This window comes from Mustela nigripes, chromosome 6, assembly GCF_022355385.1.
Source record: "Mustela nigripes isolate SB6536 chromosome 6, MUSNIG.SB6536, whole genome shotgun sequence".
NCBI classification, from domain to species: Eukaryota; Metazoa; Chordata; class Mammalia; order Carnivora; family Mustelidae; genus Mustela; species Mustela nigripes.
The window spans coordinates 108,721,359-108,738,377 of record NC_081562.1 but is presented as its reverse complement, the minus strand read 5'-3'; the positions used below and the strand labels follow the sequence as shown (position 1 = coordinate 108,738,377).

The 17,019-nt window shown below is 60.3% G+C and overlaps 1 protein-coding gene across 3 annotated transcripts in view; it reads left to right on the top strand.

Moving 5' to 3' along the window:
- Positions 1 to 17,019, top strand: part of DIP2C (disco interacting protein 2 homolog C) — a 345,413-nt gene that overhangs the window by 147,942 nt on the left and 180,452 nt on the right. For 2 of the 3 annotated variants that reach the window (XM_059403972.1, XM_059403974.1), the window contains exons 2-3: positions 12,540 to 12,611; positions 14,127 to 14,294. In XM_059403972.1, the coding sequence (XP_059259955.1) occupies positions 12,540 to 12,611; positions 14,127 to 14,294 (240 nt within the window). The remainder of the gene's footprint in view (positions 1 to 12,539; positions 12,612 to 14,126; positions 14,295 to 17,019) is intronic. The other variant, XM_059403973.1, reaches the window with a different exon arrangement.

Below are 17,019 nucleotides of genomic sequence, written 5' to 3'. Positions count from 1 at the left end.
GACGGGCCTTGTGCTCAGGCGTGTTTGATCTCCAGTCCCTGGTGTCTGATGTATTGTCGCACAGTGAGGGTCTAGTTAAAGATCACTGGTTTGGGGAGAGTTTTCCTAACTCTAGCTGCTGTAACAAGTCCCGGAATTTTAGCAGCCTAACTCCAGCTCCTGGGGAATTCTTGGCTGGCGGGTGGCCTTAGGACTGCCTGTGGGACCAGGTGCTGGTGGCCCTTCGTGGTGGTCTCTGCATTCAGGCTGGAGCCACATGTCAGCCATCACGGCGTCACTGCCTGTCTGATGAAGCCGACCGGCCTCACAGCCACGCCTGGCACACGCCTGGCACACGCCTGATTGTGGAGGAAGCTGGGACCGGCGTCCGGGAAGGGGGAGACCGGGTTGGCCCAGCACCAGGTCGTGGGAGGGCCTGGAGGCTGTGAAGACCACGACGGCTCTGCGCGGTTCTCTGGGTGCTCCGTGGGGCGGGGTGAGGAGACAGGACGCCTCTCCTTCCCGAGGACTCTGTGTCTGCATCCCGGAGGTAGCCCAGCCGCGTCCTGTGCCAGCCCCGCGGACCTCCTGTTGGCCCTGTGATGCCACCAGCCCTTTCTCAGGAAGGGGAGGACCGAGGTCTTGGTGCCGTGTGTCCCTGGGACGGATCGGGAGGAGGACCGTGGGTTTTCACAGCGGCTGCTCCTGTCCACGGCTGCTGTGTCTCCGCTGTCTCGCCTTCTGCTTCTCTCATTTGGGGACACTCTCAACAGTGGACGTGTGGCCCTGTTGACAGGCACGTTCCCTCCCCACCTTGTGTTCTTTTCCTGGTTCTCGGCCCTCACAGTTTTGTAATGACCCGTTCGTCTTCACGTCACTTTCCCTTTGAAAACACACGTAATTGTGATTAGAATTGGACACCGGGTAGGACAGGTCCTGCTGTGGAGACACGTGGACCACGGCGGTCACGTCACAACACACTGTGCGGACTTGAGTGCGATGGTGTTCTTGAGCTCATTTGAATTTATTTTTCCGTATAATGGCTTCAGAAGCATGTCTTTAAAGATTTTATTTATTTTGGAGAGAGCGTGTGAGCAGGGGTAGGGGCAGAGGGAGAGGAGAGAGCATCTTCAAGGGGACTCCCCACTGAGCACAGAGAACAGGGCTCGATCCTACAGCCCTGAGATCATGACCTGAGCCGAAACCGAGAGCCTGACGCTCGACCAACAGGGCCACCGAGGCACCCCAGAAGTGTGTCTTTAAATGTGTTGTGTGGTTCAGCTACGGGCTGGGTGAGCCAAGCCTGCTGGGGCCGGTCTCCCATTCTCGCTGCTGGGGTGCAGCGTGTGGGGTACCGGGGGGGGCGTGTGTGGGGCGTGTGTGGAGCAAGTGTGGGCCGTGTGTGTGCGGCGTGCGGGGACCGTGTGTGTGCGGTGTGCAGGGGCTGTGCGTGTGGGGCGTGCGGGGGGCGCGTGGGCAGAGGTCAGGTGTCCCAAGCGCCTGTCTCCTGTGTCCCGAGGTGCTGCGTTCCCCGGTGCTCTGTGGTTTACGCAGTAATTGTTATGGGGTTGGGTTAATGAGCTACTCCAAAGTGTGAATTAAATTCTCAGTTTTCTCCCCTTTCCTCCTGGCGTGACTGGCTCCTGCCACAGCCGGAGTGTCGGCCGGCCTGGTTTTCCCGTGACACTGTTTGTAGTTGGTTTCATTAGAGGGTTTAAGCAGGTTTACCTCACGTCGCTAGCTCTGTGTACCCAGAAGTGCCAAGGAGCCGACAAACAGGCACGATGGGGGAGAATCCTTTTCTGAAGGCTTCAGTTGAGCTGCACACGCAGACATGCACGTACGTGCACAGAGACAGTTGTGTGCGGACACACGTGCACATGGAGACCCACGCGTGTGTGCAGAGATGCGTGCGGGCGCACAGACCACACTGGTGTGTGCCCCGCAGGGACACGCACACGGACTCGGAGACACCAGCACATGCCTGCGCAGGGACCTGCACAGACACATGTGCGCCCTTCGTGCACACACAGACACAGAACTGTGTGCGTACACATGTGCTGCTGTTGCTTCCCGGGATTCTAGTGTTTAGTTTGCGTAGAACTCTGTAAGACCCCCTGTCCCGAGGTGGGGGCAGGAGAACAGTGCTGTGCTTCCTTCAGGCCTCCCTGAGCCCGTCTGCTTTTCGTGAATCTCACACTCTCAGGTGTCCGTTTCGACGACAGTCCTGTGTTCGGGGGATACAGAGTGTGGGGTCTCGGCGGGTGTTCGTCAGCGACGCTGCTCCGGCGAGTCGGGGCCGCTTGTCCTGCGTGTTTATCTGGAAGCATCTCCCAAGGCGCGGCGCGGACTGGGATGCACTGTGGCCGCGCCGGCGCCGTCTGTGCTGGCCCCGCTGTGCCCGCCACTCACCGGGTTTAGCGGCCATGCCACCCCGCCCATGCATGTCCGTTCCTGGTCTCCTTGGGTCGGCAGGGGACACCGTCGCCGTCCGTGGGGCCACAGCTCCCTCACTCAGCAGCCCGTCTCCCCCTGTAAAGTGGTATTCTGTTGGGGCTAACGGACATGTGCGGTCTTATTAGTCTGGGGTGTGTGGGTGTTTTTATACGTTATGGGATGATCCCCATGATTGAGTGTGTGTTTTGGGTGCTTACCAGTCAGGACACACAGCGACGAAGGGAAGCCTGATGGGTTTTTCCGGCTGGGGATGTGCTGCCAAGAAGGGAGGTCAGCAGACGGAGAAGCTGGCGGGCTTCACCCAACCCTGGCCACTGACGAGGGCCAGGCGGCCCTGTCTCCTGTGCATCGGGCCCCCGGCTCATGTTTTCACGGCTCTTTGATCTTCCAAAGGGACTGAAGCAGTTGACGCATCAACTGCTTGCTCTCCCCCTCTTAGTTATGTGTTGCCTTTAGGAGTTTGCACTTGTAACCGCTCCTCGGAGCTCCTGGTAGCCACGACACCACGGCTCCCCGTGTATCCGGACCCCTTCCTCCCCCGTGGTGGCCCCGGGTCCCGAGCGCCATCTGGGCTGCGGGAGCAGACGCGGAGATGCATGTTCCTGGAGTGTCTGGTCTCCTGCGGTGGGACTAGGACCCCGCTCTCCGGCAGGGTCTGCTGAGTCACGCGCTCAGGCATCTGAATGCTGATGGCGTTGAGCTCTGACGGGGCTCCGAGGGTCAAGACACAGAAGCACGAGGAGCTGCCGTTCTCTTTCCCAGCCTCCCTTCCCTGCTGGGTGCTGCGCGCTTGCCAGGCCAGGAGACGGATGATGCCTAAGGTGTGATGTCTCAGGAATTTTGGCTTGTTTCCTCTTTTTATTATGAAGCTGAAAAGAACCAAGTTACTTGTCAGTCTTTAGGCTTTCTTAATTAAAAAAAAAGATACACTGAATTATTTAGTTGCTAAATAACGTAATGCGAAATGCCAGCATAAAGTCTCATTATTCACAATTTCGATCACAGAGTTTCCAGGGTGTTTTCCCCTGAGCTGGCCTCCTGTAGCTTGAGGACCCTGTTTCTCTTTGTCTCTTACCGACGTGGCCCTCACGTGGATGCCGGTGATGAGATCCTCACCGTTCGGTGTCGGACCCCACAGTGTGTATAACAGGACGCAGGGGGTGTGCAAGGGCTCGCCTGCGGCATGAGGGGCTCGGGAAGCAGCTCTGACCGGGGCTGTGGGAGCAAACACCCCTCCGCATGGCAGCTGTCCTCCTGCGGCCGCTGGAGTGTGGTCGGCATCTTCTGCAGAACTTTCCAACAGATGTCCGTCCCGCCGTGACTGGTGAGCGTTCGTAGGCAGCCTGGGGCCTGCGGAAGAATCCCCTGTTGCTCGCTCTTCCTCCGGCCGGCCGGGCACTGGGGGGTCAGCTGGGGTGTGCAGTCCACGTGCTCGCGGACACCAAGGGGAGGTCTTCCCGTGCAACGGTCTCCTCGTTCCCAAAGATAAAGCAGTTCTGTCTCCGGGAAGCACACTCGGGAACCTGGAGTGTCGCTCTCCGGTGAAACACTCGCCGCGGGATTGTGCCTTTTGACTTGGCTTTGATGTCGGAGCGACAGGCAGGTTTAGGCCAAGTCCCTGGTACGGGTCCAGACAGAGCCGTTACGGGCTGCAGACTTTTCCGGTGGGCGGAGAGTCTGCGTGAAAGCCTTACGGGAGAACAGGTGGGAAGAGTCTTCTGGAAAGGAATTAAACCGTGTTAGCCGCGCAGCCTCGTTTTCTGGGAAGGATCCATCCAAGTGTGGCTCCCTTTCCCCTTGAACAGGAGGTTAAGAGCTGGAGAAATCCTTGTGATTGTTGTCAAAATTCTGTTTTCTCGGGCGTCTGGGGGCTCCGTCGGTGAAGCGTCTGCCTTCGGCTCAGGCCGTGACCTCAGGGCCCCGGGATCCAGCCCTGCATTGGGCTCCCCGCTCGGCCGGGCACCTGCCGCCCCCTGTTCCGTCCCCACTTGGCTCTTAATGTCCTTCTCTCTTGATCTCTCTCAAATGAATCAACAGAACTTTGTGAAGCGACTGTTTTCTCTTTCCTTGACACAAGCCGTGCGGAGTCTTCCCGTTCTCATTCTGTATCTCGACACCAGCGAGCGGGAGGTCGGCGCAGCCGTTCTCACCCTGTCCAGTACAAGCCGTGTCTCTAGCGTTGTTTCCCGTTTCTTGGCAGATGGAGCCGGGTAGGATCGTCACTGGAATCACTCACCGAGTCACTATTTTGTTTTCACCTTTTTTGTTTGCTCAAAGATTTATTTATTTATTTTGGAGAGAGAGCGCACCATGGGGAGGGACAGGACGTCAGGCTCCCCGCTGAGCACGGAGCCCAGTGCGGGGCTCGATCTCACGACCCTGAGATCGTGACCTGAGCTGAAACCAAGAGCCGGACACTTAGTGACTGAGCCCCCAGGAGCCCTGTTTCCCTCCTTTAAAACAGTTCGGAAGTGGAAGTAGAGCTGTGATTTAATCTTCCGCGGAGCAAACATCGGGTGGTGGGGCTGAGTCTCCTGCCGCACGACCCTCCGCTGGCCGGCACGGCGTAGGGTCAGCAGATGTTCCGCAGGAGGAGCGGGTGGGCGTACAGCTCAGCGGCCTTCGCCTGCCATCACCAAGTTGTAGGTCAAGACCGGGTGCAGGGGAGAGCCGCGGCGGAGCTGTCCCCGACTCCCGTTCAGGTCTGTGTCTCCGGGAGGTCCGAGGGACGCTGGGCTGTGCTGTCCTCCAGCTGAATGTGGGGGGCGGTGCGGCTCCTTTCTTCAAGGAGGGGGAACGGGCCTGCACCCCACGCCTGAGCGTCTGTGGGGGGAGCTTAGCCAGCTCCCGAGGCCCAGGCACCACGCCTCTGCCTCCAGGTGATGTCGGTCGTGTCACAGCCAGGAGCCATGTCTTGGACACAACAGTTTGTATGTGTCTTCCCTCATTCCCTGCCCTTGGTGCCACGAGACGCGGCCACGGGCCAGAGAGTGGTAGCCACGAAACCACGTGTCTGTAGAGCGGTGGCCGGGCATGACTCAGCCAGAGAGCAGAAGAGCAGAGTTCACATACCTTGAGACCTCTCTGGATGCCTCCCCGTCCTGACCTGTTCCTGAAGAACCGGATTCATGGCACTTACGTTTCGAGTTCCACATCCCAGCGTGTGGTTTGCTTGGGGAAGGCCATTCCCTGCACCCTGTGACCCGTCGGGGAGTCACGCCTGGCTCCTCCCAAGGGCACGCACGGGGAGCTCCTGTCCTGTCTCCGTGGAGGACCTTGGGCAGCTGGTACCCTGACGTGTTGGGTTCGTCTGGGTCTTCAGAGCTGACAGATGTTGTAGGAACCTCATAACCCGGCGTAAGTCTGTAAAGGGCAAGCGTTGGGAGAAGACAGTGTTGCTGCACCAAACACATTTTACCTGTGGTCCCCGTGGTCCGTGAGTGTTCCCACAAAGTGACGGTGGCGAGGACAACCACTGTCCAGCCAAGCTTGGGCTCTGCCGCTGTGGGTCCCGTCTGAGAACCGGAAACGGCTTCGTCTCAGACTCGTGTGGTCGTTCCCAGGACGTGGCACCAGGCGTGTACAGTTGCTTTCCCCCATGGGAGGCATCTCTGGGCCGCAGGAAATACCCAGACGGGGACCCTTGTTTCTTTTAATAGTTTGCAGACATGGTCAGAGCAGATGGAAGGCTCTGGGCTGTCGGGCGGGCCTGGCTGTCGGTGGAGAAGGCCCACGTGTCCTCTGTGGACGGCCGTCAGCACCCGAGCATCTAACAGGTTCTGCTGCGATTCTTGGCAAGCCCAGTGTGGGGCAGGTCAGGGTCCGGATCCCGGCTCCTCTGTGGCTTGGGCGCTCGTCTGCGGGGCTGCGCGGACGCCTCTCGTGTTCGGAGAAAACCGGGTGTCCTCTCATCCTTCCTACAACTGGAGCTCCGCACAAACCGAGGCAAACGGCCCCGGGAACGCAGGATGATACTTAAAGTAAGACCTTGAGGGAGCGGCTCTGGGCCTCGCTGGCTCGGGTGGGGAGTGACACGGTGGTCCAGTTGTGGTATTTTTCTTTGTGGTCATGGCATTGACCGAATGCCGAAAGGAGCCTCTGGTCATTCCCACGAGAGTCCTAACTGTGCCAGTCGGTGGTTGTCCCGAGGATTCCGTCGCACTGAGCATTAAACAGGCCTTAATGATTTTCCGTTCATACGAAAGGATCTACAGTTGTCCCAACTGTCGTAGCGGGAGTCCCCTATGGAATTTGAATTTCTGAATTCTACGTTGCAAGTGTGGCCTCCCCCTCTGAAGAACTGAAGACTGTCACCATAGCCGCGCATCTGGCTGGCATCGGGGAGCGCGTTGTGTCAGCGCAGTGACGGGAGTGGTGGCGGGCGCGGGCCGGGCTCTGCCAGGACGTGCGGGCCCTGCTGGTGGGCGTGGTCTCAGCCGTCCTGGGGCTCCTGGGCCGCGGTGCTGCCACGATCGGCGTGTCTGTGGAGGGAGGACGCGCTGGGTGGGCGGTCACGGCGGTCGCGGCGGTCACGGCGGTCGCGGCGGTCGCGGTGGTCGCGGGCGGTCGCGGGCGGTGAGGGGCGGTGAGGGGCTGTCCCGCCGACGGGGGGCGGCTGGCCCTGGGTGGCGGTGTCAGGGAGAGGACAGAAGCAGCCAGACACCCGTGAGGGTTCGGTTCTGGGTTTGCTCAGAGCTTCTGGGGCTTCTGTAGATCGTCTGTCTTTGGCCGCCTGTCCCTGGAGGGTCCTTTCCAGTTGCCACCTGTGGGCCATGCAGGGTGGGCGCGTTTCCAGGGCGGGAGCCCTGCCCGGGCGCCTCGCTGCCTCCGCGTCGTCCCGGCATGGGCGTATCACAGAGCCCGGGAAGTGTTTGTGGCTGTCAGACTCGGTGTCCTGCTGGGGCTCCTGAGAGCTCCCACGCCCTGTGGCTCCGTGGTCTCCACTATGGGGGTGGGTGGGAGGCGTCCCTGCCAGTATTTTATCGATGAGAAAGGGGAAGCCCAGGGAGGGAAGCTGACCATGCAGGGTCCCTAGCAGTGTTCGGGGACAGAAAGGTCTCAGTTTTCCTCCTGCTTCCGCTCCTGAGCAGGTGGGTGCGTGCACTGACGTCACAGTGCCATCCTGGAAGAAGAGCTCGGCACCGAGCTGGCACCACGCCTGCAGCCGCCGGGCCGGAGGGAGAGCGCCATCCTCTGTGCTCCGTATGCCTTAGAAAGCCATCGGCTCAGGGGGACGTGAAGTCGGCTCCTCACGGCTGTGAAATTCCAAACAAGGGAATGATCGCTTTGCTCCATGCAGCACACGTGCCAGCTTCAGATGAAGAAACGCTCCGATGCCAGGAACGGAGAGCGTCCCGCCAGCGGGTCTGTTTCCCCTGACGGGCTCCAGCGTGGAGGTGGCCTGTGGCACGTGATCTGCTCTGGGGCACGTCCTGTCCCATGGGCACGTCACGACCCGCTGTCCCGTCGCCTGGAGAGGCCGCGGCCGTCACGCTCTCACGTCTCAGCCAGGTGTCCCCGGGGGGCTGGTTCCGATCCCTTCCCTGGGGGGCCCGGGTCTCCCGAGTGAGGCCAGGTCGGACAGGTGGGGCCCTGCGGTGTGCACATCAGTCCGGCATCTGCTTGACTTTCCCTTTTCTGGGACTCAGGGTTGGCCTGGAGCTCGGGGCCACGGCGCGCGGAGGAGGGTGCTTCCTTCGGAGCGGACAAGACTGACCCCTTCTCAGTGTTACTCGGCTGTGGCCGGTGGTTTTGCTTTCCTTGGGTTTTCATTTTAAATTGAGAACCTGTCTGCAAATCTTTTCTCTTTGTAAGAGAACATGTGACTGTGGTTTCTCCTGCTGAGTTTTAAGCCGGAAGAAGCTTCTTAGAGGATCGTGATTTACATATTTTTGATAAAGTGGAAAACATTCAAAAGATTGCTTTTACGTTCTGCTCACGGAGGAGAGATGATTTCTGCACTTTTCGGTCTGTGTCTTTCTCCTGAAATGAAAGCGTGTTGGGTGGCAGGTGTCCTGAGCTCGGAAATGTAGAAATGTGCCGTTTGAGGGGCTTTGTGGTGAGAACTCGAGTACAGAGTCCTGTGGTTGGGGTCCCTGGACGTTAGCACGGTCTTTTGAGCCTGCCGTGGGCTGCGGACAGTCCACGGGGAACCACAGACGTTAAATAAACTCCTGCTGAGAGGTGTGGCGGGATGGATGGCCCCTCTCTGCCGGCGGTGGGCGCTGCAGCTCCAGGCTGACGGGCGAGGGGCGCCCATCCATCCTTCAGCCTGAACGGGTGGCTAGGAACGGAGAAGCTGTGCCGTCCCGGAGACGTCCCGGCCCTGACTGTGGGTCAGCCTGGGGCGGAGCCCGGGGAGCGGTCCAGGACGGCGGAGCTGTGTGCGGAGCTCAGGTCCACCCTGCGTGTCCTTCATCCTTCCCCTCTGTCCGTCGTCTGCCCGTCCGTCCTTCCTCCGTCTGCTACCCTTGCTCTCTCAAGCACCTGCACAAAAACCCTCACCGGAGGCCCGGAACGAAGGGCAGCACGGAAGAGCCCCGCCCTCGGGGGTCTGCTTGTGTGCAGAGGGCGGTGTCACCGCTAACCCGTGGGGCTGCCGTCCACCGACGCTCGCGCGCGCCGTTGAACATCCCGGACTTGCGCGTGGAGGGGACAAGCAGGAGGGCGTCTCAGCCCCGAGTGACCCTGGCCCCTTGCCACGGCGCTGGGTGTTCCTGGGGGCACACGCTCCGGCTGTGGTCACCACACGTTAATGCCGGGCTCTTGGGGAGCCCCTGCAGGAACCCTGGGTCTGCCCCGCGGGCACCGTCCGGCTGGTACCCGGTGTTGCTCTGCGGCACCTGTGTGCCATGCCGGCTCACGAGCCAGCGGGGTTGGGGCTCGGCTCTGCGGGATGGTGGCCCCTGATGGCGCCGCGCCCTGGGTTTGAGGAGCGGCTGCTTGAACGTGTGACAGATGCCAGCCCGAAGCAGCCGTCCAGGCGGCGTGACGAGAGCGCCCCAAGGCCCAGCGGCCCTGACGGACGGGAGTGAGTCTCGGGCAGGCAGGAGCGGGGCGGACGGTCCAGGGTGCGGCTTCCAGGGTGGCCGTTGGGGATTTGGTCTACGTGTTTTCTGCGTTGCTCTGGGGCCCCGGCCGGGAAACACGAGCACGTTCCTGCCTGCTCTCGCCTGTGAGACCCGCTGTCCCGGGGACGATGGGGCGGCCTGGAGGCTCGTGTGCCCGGGCGGGCCGGGTGGTGTGCGAGGGAGTGTGGCTCACTGCCGGCGGGTTCACGGGCAGGAACAGTCCGCAGACTGGAAGTGGAGTCGGCGACCCCTGATCTGGAGGAAGTCGCTTAGTAAAAATGGTCTTTCCACACTTGTGGGTTTGAAGGGCCGTTGGCAGGCAGGGCTCCGAGCACGGAAAATCTGGAAATCCCTGTGAGCTGCCGGCTTCCGGGCTTGGTTTCCCGGTTGTGGGGGGCGCGAGACTCAGTGCTCGGAAGCTCGGACGCCTCCTGTCACCCACGTTTCTGCGTGGGGTCGGGCTATGTGGGATCGGGGGGTATGCAGGGTCGCACAGTCCTGGTTTCAGTAGGAAAAGTCCTGCTTTCCTGAGGTCTAAGGTCTCGATAATTGGAACTTCCTCAAGTAAGACAGTAAACTGAGTTTTCTTTGAGGTTGTCCCGTGCCAAAAATTAAGGATCGCTTCCCCCCTTACTTAACGTGTTCCTTTGAGACGTTTTTCTTTTTTTTAAAGATTTTATTTGTTAGAGAGAGAGGGAACACAAGCAGGGGGAGTGGGAGATGGACAAGGCTTTCCGCTGAGCAGGGAGCCCGACGCGGGGCTCGATCCCAGGACCCTGAGATCATGACCTGAGCTGAAGGCAGAGGCTTTAACCCACTGAGCCACCCAGGTGCCCCATCTGAGACCTTCCTAAATGTGAGCTGAAGCTTGGGTGCAGAGCAACCGTGAAAGGTGCCGGCTTACCCAGGCTGGGACTCGGGCCTCGAGCTGCTGGGAGGCTGGGGAAGAGCCGGGGAGGGGCTGGCAGGGCAGGCAAACCGCAGGTGTCTGCCTCGTGCTCAGGGGCAGCCGGGACCGCTGTGGCCCTCGGTTGCGTCTTCCGCTTCCCATCCCCAGTGTCACAGCCTTTCCCTCGCTGGGAGCCGACGGGCTCTGGACTGGGGAAGTGCTGCCCTGCGCCGTGGAGGATGAGGGAGACGGAAATGAACTGGCTTCCTCGCCGGCGCTGTGCTCAGAGAGCGGTGGGGGCAGCACGCGTGCTCGGGGCGGGGAACCCGCAGGGAGCCTGCCGGCAGCTGCTTCTCAGGGCTGCTGGGGCTGGGAGAAGCCTCGGGTGTGCACCGCCTTGTCCTTGAGGAGCAGAGTTCCTGCCTGTCTGGGAGCAGGCCTGGGAGCTCACCATCCCCTGCACGCAGGTGGGCTGACCTGAAGCAGCCTGGGGGCCTGTGTGCTTCTGACCCCGACCCACGCCCCGCACGGTCCTACCTCAGCCCCACGTCCTGAGGCGCTTCTGCTGATTGGTCTTAGCTGTTTCCTCTGCAGTGCTTGGTCTTTAACGTGTCAGGAGGCGCGTAGTGCTGGGTGTGACCCGGACGGACCTTCTCAGCCGGCGTCCTAATGCGCTCGCTCACTCCCTTTCCCCGGTGAGCTGCAGGCCTGCTCCAGATGTGGACGTGCATGTGGGTTCGGGTTGTTGAGGTTTCAGACATCCTTTTAAAACAGGGAACTTGGGGGGCACCTGGGGGGTGAAGCGTCTGCCTTTGGCTCAGGTCATGACCTCAGGGTCCTGGGATCGAGTCCCGCGTCGGGCTCCCTGCTCAGTGGGGAGCCTGCTTCCTCCTCTGCCTCTGCTGCTCCCCCTGCTTGTGTGTGCACTTTCTCTCTCTCTCAAAGAAGTAAATAAGATCTTTAAAAATAAGTAAATAAAACGGGGGATTGGATAGAGCGTTTCCAAAAGCAGCAGAGAGCCTTGGCGCCGACGGTGGGTGTGGGCACAGCCGTGGTGCGCGTACAGCTGAGCGCTGTGCCGGGAGCATCCTTGCCGACGGTGACCCGCGGACCTACCATGGCCTCAGAAATGCTGGCCGGTTGATAGCGGGAACCACTTTGCACAGACCTCCATTGTTTAAAACGAGGCGTGTGTTTCACGGGGTGCACACGAAGGCACAGTGGGGCCGTGAGATTGTCGGGTCAGTCCGCGGGCACTCTGTGTGCTGTATGGTTCGCTCAGATTTAGGGAGCGTGTGACATTAGATTTAGGGAGCGTGTGACATGAGAAAAAGCTCGCTCACCGATCCGCTCTACTAGCACGTGGGTGTTCAGCTCTTTCGGGAATGATGGTTTGATCAGAATATTGGGGAAAAAACATTCCAGAACACTCAAGGGCACAGCCAGGATCTGGTGTGTCTTTGCACGCACAGTCAGGAAGGCTGTCGTGGGTCCCGTGGGCTGCTGTGTCCGCTCCCCAGCGCTGGGGAGGACGTCAGCGTGCTATCTCGCTCTTCTGCGCCAGAACCTCTGGCTTTCACCTCTCAGTTTCTGCTGGAAGATAAGCACCTTCCTCACCTACCGTGGGTTTCCGTAGGTCGCGCGGTCTCTGCCCTGTTGTGTTTCCCATTGCGTGTGCTCTGAGTCACTTTCATGCACCCCAAGCAATGTGGTGTCCTGGGGCCTGACCGGCTGGGTTGGTCAGTGAGGGAGGACGCTGACCGGCAGCGGTCCGGGTGACTGTCCCCTGCGTCGATGCCTGTGGTGTCCCTTGTTGGCTGAGCTCAGGCGAGCCACGCAGACCGGAATGCTTCCTGCTCGGCTGCTGTGAGTGAGGGCGCAGCCTCGGATTCTGGGTCCTCTGAGAGTGGAGACCTCGCAGGGAGGGCCGGGGCGAGCAGCAGCCAACGACGGTTCTTACGCAACTCACGTGACTACTTGAGGGCCGGGGAGGGCCCGGGGCAACGACAGGTGCTTTCTTCTTTAAATCGTGATTAAAAGGCAAACAGATGACCCAAAAGACTTAACTTGCGGCGTCTTAGAGTCCGGTGAGCAACCCACTCGTCCCTGAGCCCATTCTGAGTGTCTCTTTCCGTGTCTTCCAGGTGACATTACCCAAAAAGGATATGAGAAGAAGAGGTCGAAACTCATTGGAGCCTACCTGCCCCAGCCTCCGAGTACGTACCCTCCCTGCGTATATAAAGCCTCTAATTTTAAGACTTAAGTGTAACACGCAAGTGACACCCGAGTGCAGATCCTTTCTCACGCCCAGCCTGCACGAAGGTCACACTTCGGACGTGGCGCTGGCACGCCAGCCTCCCCTGTGAGCGCGTGTGTCTCGTGGACACGGGAGGCCCGGAGGACTCTCCTGGAATTGTGCAACTAAATATAATGGGTCTTTCATCTGGCAAGAATCCATGGATTACTTTAAAATGCTGATTCTGAACAAAAATTGTGGGAGCATTTATAATGTAAACGTGACTTCTGGTTTAGTGAATTAAAAATCATTGCCATTGACCATAGTTTAAATTACCGAAGTTTTGGCTGCCGTCCGGAGGGGGCAGGTCTCGACGGCAGAGCGTCCCGCGTGGGCTGTGACTCGGGACAGGCGGGCCGTGTTCTGAAGTGCGGTTGTAAGACGCCGCGCGTTCTTCCCGAAGTACAAAGTCCGTCTCGTTCGAGTGTTTCCTGGGTGCGGGTGCGTAGAATGTCTGTGCACATGACCGACATTCTGCACGTTTCGGGAAAAGGAAGACACTCCCAGCCAGGCTGGGGTTCTGGCCCTTCAGTTCTGACTGAAGCGTATTTCCGTTGGAGGTGACCTTGAGCACCTGCTAGGTTTTAGGAGTGACAAATCTGACCCAGGTCCTCAATGAGAAAGGGCAGCACCTGAAGGACCCCTGTAGTTCCCACCGTTGACATGACCTGTTGCAAGCGCTTCTGGTAGGCTTAGGTCTGCAGGTGCACACGGCGCATAGACGCACTCTGTCCCTCTCCCTCCTGGGACCCCCGACTCCCCTGGCCCCTGCTCGTGTCCCGTTAGCACGGGGAGGGGTGCTTCCCCCAGTGTGCACTCCAGGGACCTGACTTGGCGGGTGGGCTCTCTGTTGTGCTTGTGGTTTTGTTTTGATTTTGTGTATTTTCCTTGCTTTGCCTGATGCTTGAGAAGGTGGAGGTGGAAGTGGACGTGTCGTGTTGGCCTGCTACCCCGTGGCTGGGTTTTCCTGCTGTCTTGCTTCAGGAAGGGGGAGCTCTGTGCCGTTCAGTGGAAGAGAGCGAGTCCGCTGCACGGCGGGCTGACGGCTGCGCGTGGAAGGCTTTTGGAGCAGACGTGGGCAAAGGACCTGGTGGTCTGCTGACAGGACCTCCAGGCTCACGGCATCTCCGAGGCTGGGCGGGGAACTCCTCCCGGCAGGGGTGCCGCCGCATCTCTGACCGGGACTGCCGGGGCGCATGGGGACTCTCGACCTCGTGGGCTCTGAGTGTCTCTGACTCACCCACCCCGGGGGTACAGAAGTGGGTCCGCGGGCGGTGTGGAGGCCGAGGCTGACCGTGCAGTGGGGCGTGGAGGGTGGCCCATGTCGCGCGGTCCGTTGTGCTGTTCTGCATGGGGCGGCAGCTCTGCTCAGTGCTGTAACAAATTTTTAAAAAACGCAAGTTTGCATTAATTAGTCTTTCTCAACTTGTTACAGCAGCGAACGGAGCTGCCGTGGTCCGCTGCAGGCTGCAGCACGGCGAAGGCGCCCCGGGAAGAGCACCGCGCTCCGGCAACATCGGGGTGTGCGACATCCGAGAAGCCGCGGGCCGAGAGCGGGTGGCCAGCACCGCGGGGAACCGGCCGCTGTTTTACTTTCGCTTCGGTGAGCGTCCTCCCCGGAGAGAGGCCCCGCAGGATAGGGCCGCCAACCCCGTGTGGGCAGGGGCCGGCGCAGGAGGGGTTCGCGGTGAGCCCTGGCCCCCCACGGGCTCCTGCTGCTCCCTGAGGACATGCTGCCCTGGGTCTCTGGGCGGGTTCCAGCCCCCGCGCCCCAGCTGTCGCACGGCCTCGGGCCCCGTTCTGAGTCTCCTCTCTGAGGGCGTGATGCCGTGTCTTACCACCCTGTTCTCCCCGCTGGAACACCACTTAGAAACACCTAGAAGGCGGCAGATCCTATCATCCTGTGGCCCGGACAGGTCTTCTGCTACCCCGGGCGTCCGGGTCGGCGAGGGAGTCTTGGGTTAGGGATCTCGTTTCCAAAGGGAAAGAGGGAAATTGAGCCAGAGGTCGGAGAGTGTGTTCTCAGAGGCCACGAGCCTGCTCAGAGGCCACAGGGACTTTTGTGGTCGTGTTTTGAATATAAGAAGCTCAAAAAATGAGTTCAGCGCCTCTTTTAGTAGAACAAGAAAATGAGCATTGCTTCGCTTTAAGTTTATCTGTAGGGTTTTATCCCACATGAAGGCCATTATTTGAAAATCCTGAAGAAATAAAGAGCTAAGTGGACAGTTGTGTTGGCTTCAGTCTCGAAGGCGCTGCGCTGGGGCTCCCGCTCGTCTTCTGGGCCCAGCTGGCCGACCGGGGGCGGGTGGGTGAGAGCTGCGCACTCAGGCGCTCGCTGTGGGGTCTGCTTCGCAGTTCAAGGGAGCCCCTGCCCCCCCGCACCTGACTGCGAGGCGAGGAGGAGACGGTCTGCGTGGGGACGCTGCTCTGGGGTCCTTGGTCCCGGCCCAGCACCCCAGGAAGGGAAGACAGGTTCCCCGTGGTTCAAGGCTCAGGACAGCAGATTCCCAGCCCGTTTGGTGGTGTTCATGGCGAGTCGTTGTTTCTGAGAGAGTGTGCGGACCGTCATTCACTCTGTAGAGCTCGGGGAGGCAGCCTGAGAGCCAGGGGCGTGGCGGCCGGGCTTTCCCGACGTGCTCAGTCGGAGACGCGACACTCTGGGGACAGGATCTCAGGAGAAGCGTCTGTTTGGCCAGTTTCCTCACCCCGATGAGCGCGTTCTTGTAAGGCCGTTGTGTTTTGTGAACCTTTTTTTCACATTATTTTTATCTGTCAGAGAAAAGAGGAACCCTCCTAGGAGGTATTCTAAAACCATTTCTAAGATGTCGTTTGGGACACACAGTTCTGAATTGGAGAGGCTTGTAGGAGCATGTGAGCACTCGGGTCGGAGTCCCGCACGTTAGCCCGTCCCAGCGGACGTGCTCTGGAAGCGTCTGCCTCCTGGTTTCCCTCTCTGGACGCCCGGAGGTACCAGGTGCCCCCGAAGACAGGCTGTCTTTGTGGAGCATGGTGTTGAGTGCATCCCTGAATCTCGAGGAAAAAACTGTTCTGGAAGAAAGAAAAGACGTCAGGAAAACACACTAACAATCATTTTCGAGGAGGAAATATTACTTAAGACTGATTCGTTGTCCTGGTCCCTGTCTGCGGAGTCTGTCATTAATCTCCAGCCTGATACAACTTTAAGGACAGAACGCAGACCCACCGCCACCAGTCTCTGCGGGCACACCTGCGCCCGCGTTGGCTTCCACAACCGGGTGTCCGTGGCTCCCGGGACGAGGCCGTGTGGTCACGTTCCGCCATTACCCAGATGGCGAGACTTCCCTGCGCCAGAGTCCCTGTCCCACAGCGCGTATGTCAGAAGAGCCTGTCCCCTCGACCGCGTGGCATTTCTCCGTGGACAGTGGTCCCCCTGGAGCCCAGCTGCGCCTACTTGCTTTCCCGACAACGTTCCGGGAATCGCGGATCACAGTCACGAGACTGGAGGACGAGTCTGCGCTTCCTCCTCCTCCCTGGGGACCGGCCTCCTCGGCGGACAGGCCTCTCCTGGTCAGGGTGGAGTGGCCACGTTTGCTTCTATTCAGGGAGGCGGCCGGCCCCACCAGAGCCCAGCTGAGCTGCATCAGAAGGACTTTGCACACGGCACGCCCGGCCCCTCCTCAGCTCCGCGGACCTGCCTGCTGCAGGAGGGTCCCACGCCCGTGGTGGGGCGGCCTTCTGCATCCGCCTGTGCCCTCTGCCTGCCCCTGTGCATCGTTCAGAGCCCGGTTCCCGGGTCCCTTCTGCAGGGATGCCTGGGGTTAGGACAGGCCCTCTGGTCCCGCCCCACACGAGCCTCTACTCCCGCCACGGTCGCGCAGCTGCACCAGACGGTGGGTGAGCTCTGACGGCTCCGTGCCTAGCTCGCCCCGAGGATGTCGGTGCTTTCAGAGATCTGTTGAAGGATGGGCCAGTTGCTGTCTGTGGCCCTGTCACAGCCCTGCTGGTGGCAGGTAGGCCTCTGCCTGTGTCCTCCCGACCAGCGTGTCCAGCGGGTGCTGGAGCTTGGGCTCTGGGGGCTGGAAGCACCCGGAGCCAGCCCCGCCAAGGCCCGAGGCAGCGTGTTTGCGTGCCGCTCTGCTCTGGTCCCACGGAAGATGAGGCCCTTCCTCATCTGGCCTGAAGGATGCAGACTGCGGGCAGGTGCTTCTGGGCCTCCGAGAAGAGAGCGTGTGGGGGCCTGGGTCTGCCGAGCTGCCACGGGCCAGGCCTCTGCCCCTCCGGTGCCCGTTGCAAGCCGGGTCCGCGTCTTCACTCCGCAGCAGGAGTTAGGGTCCCCTAGAGTAGAGCCC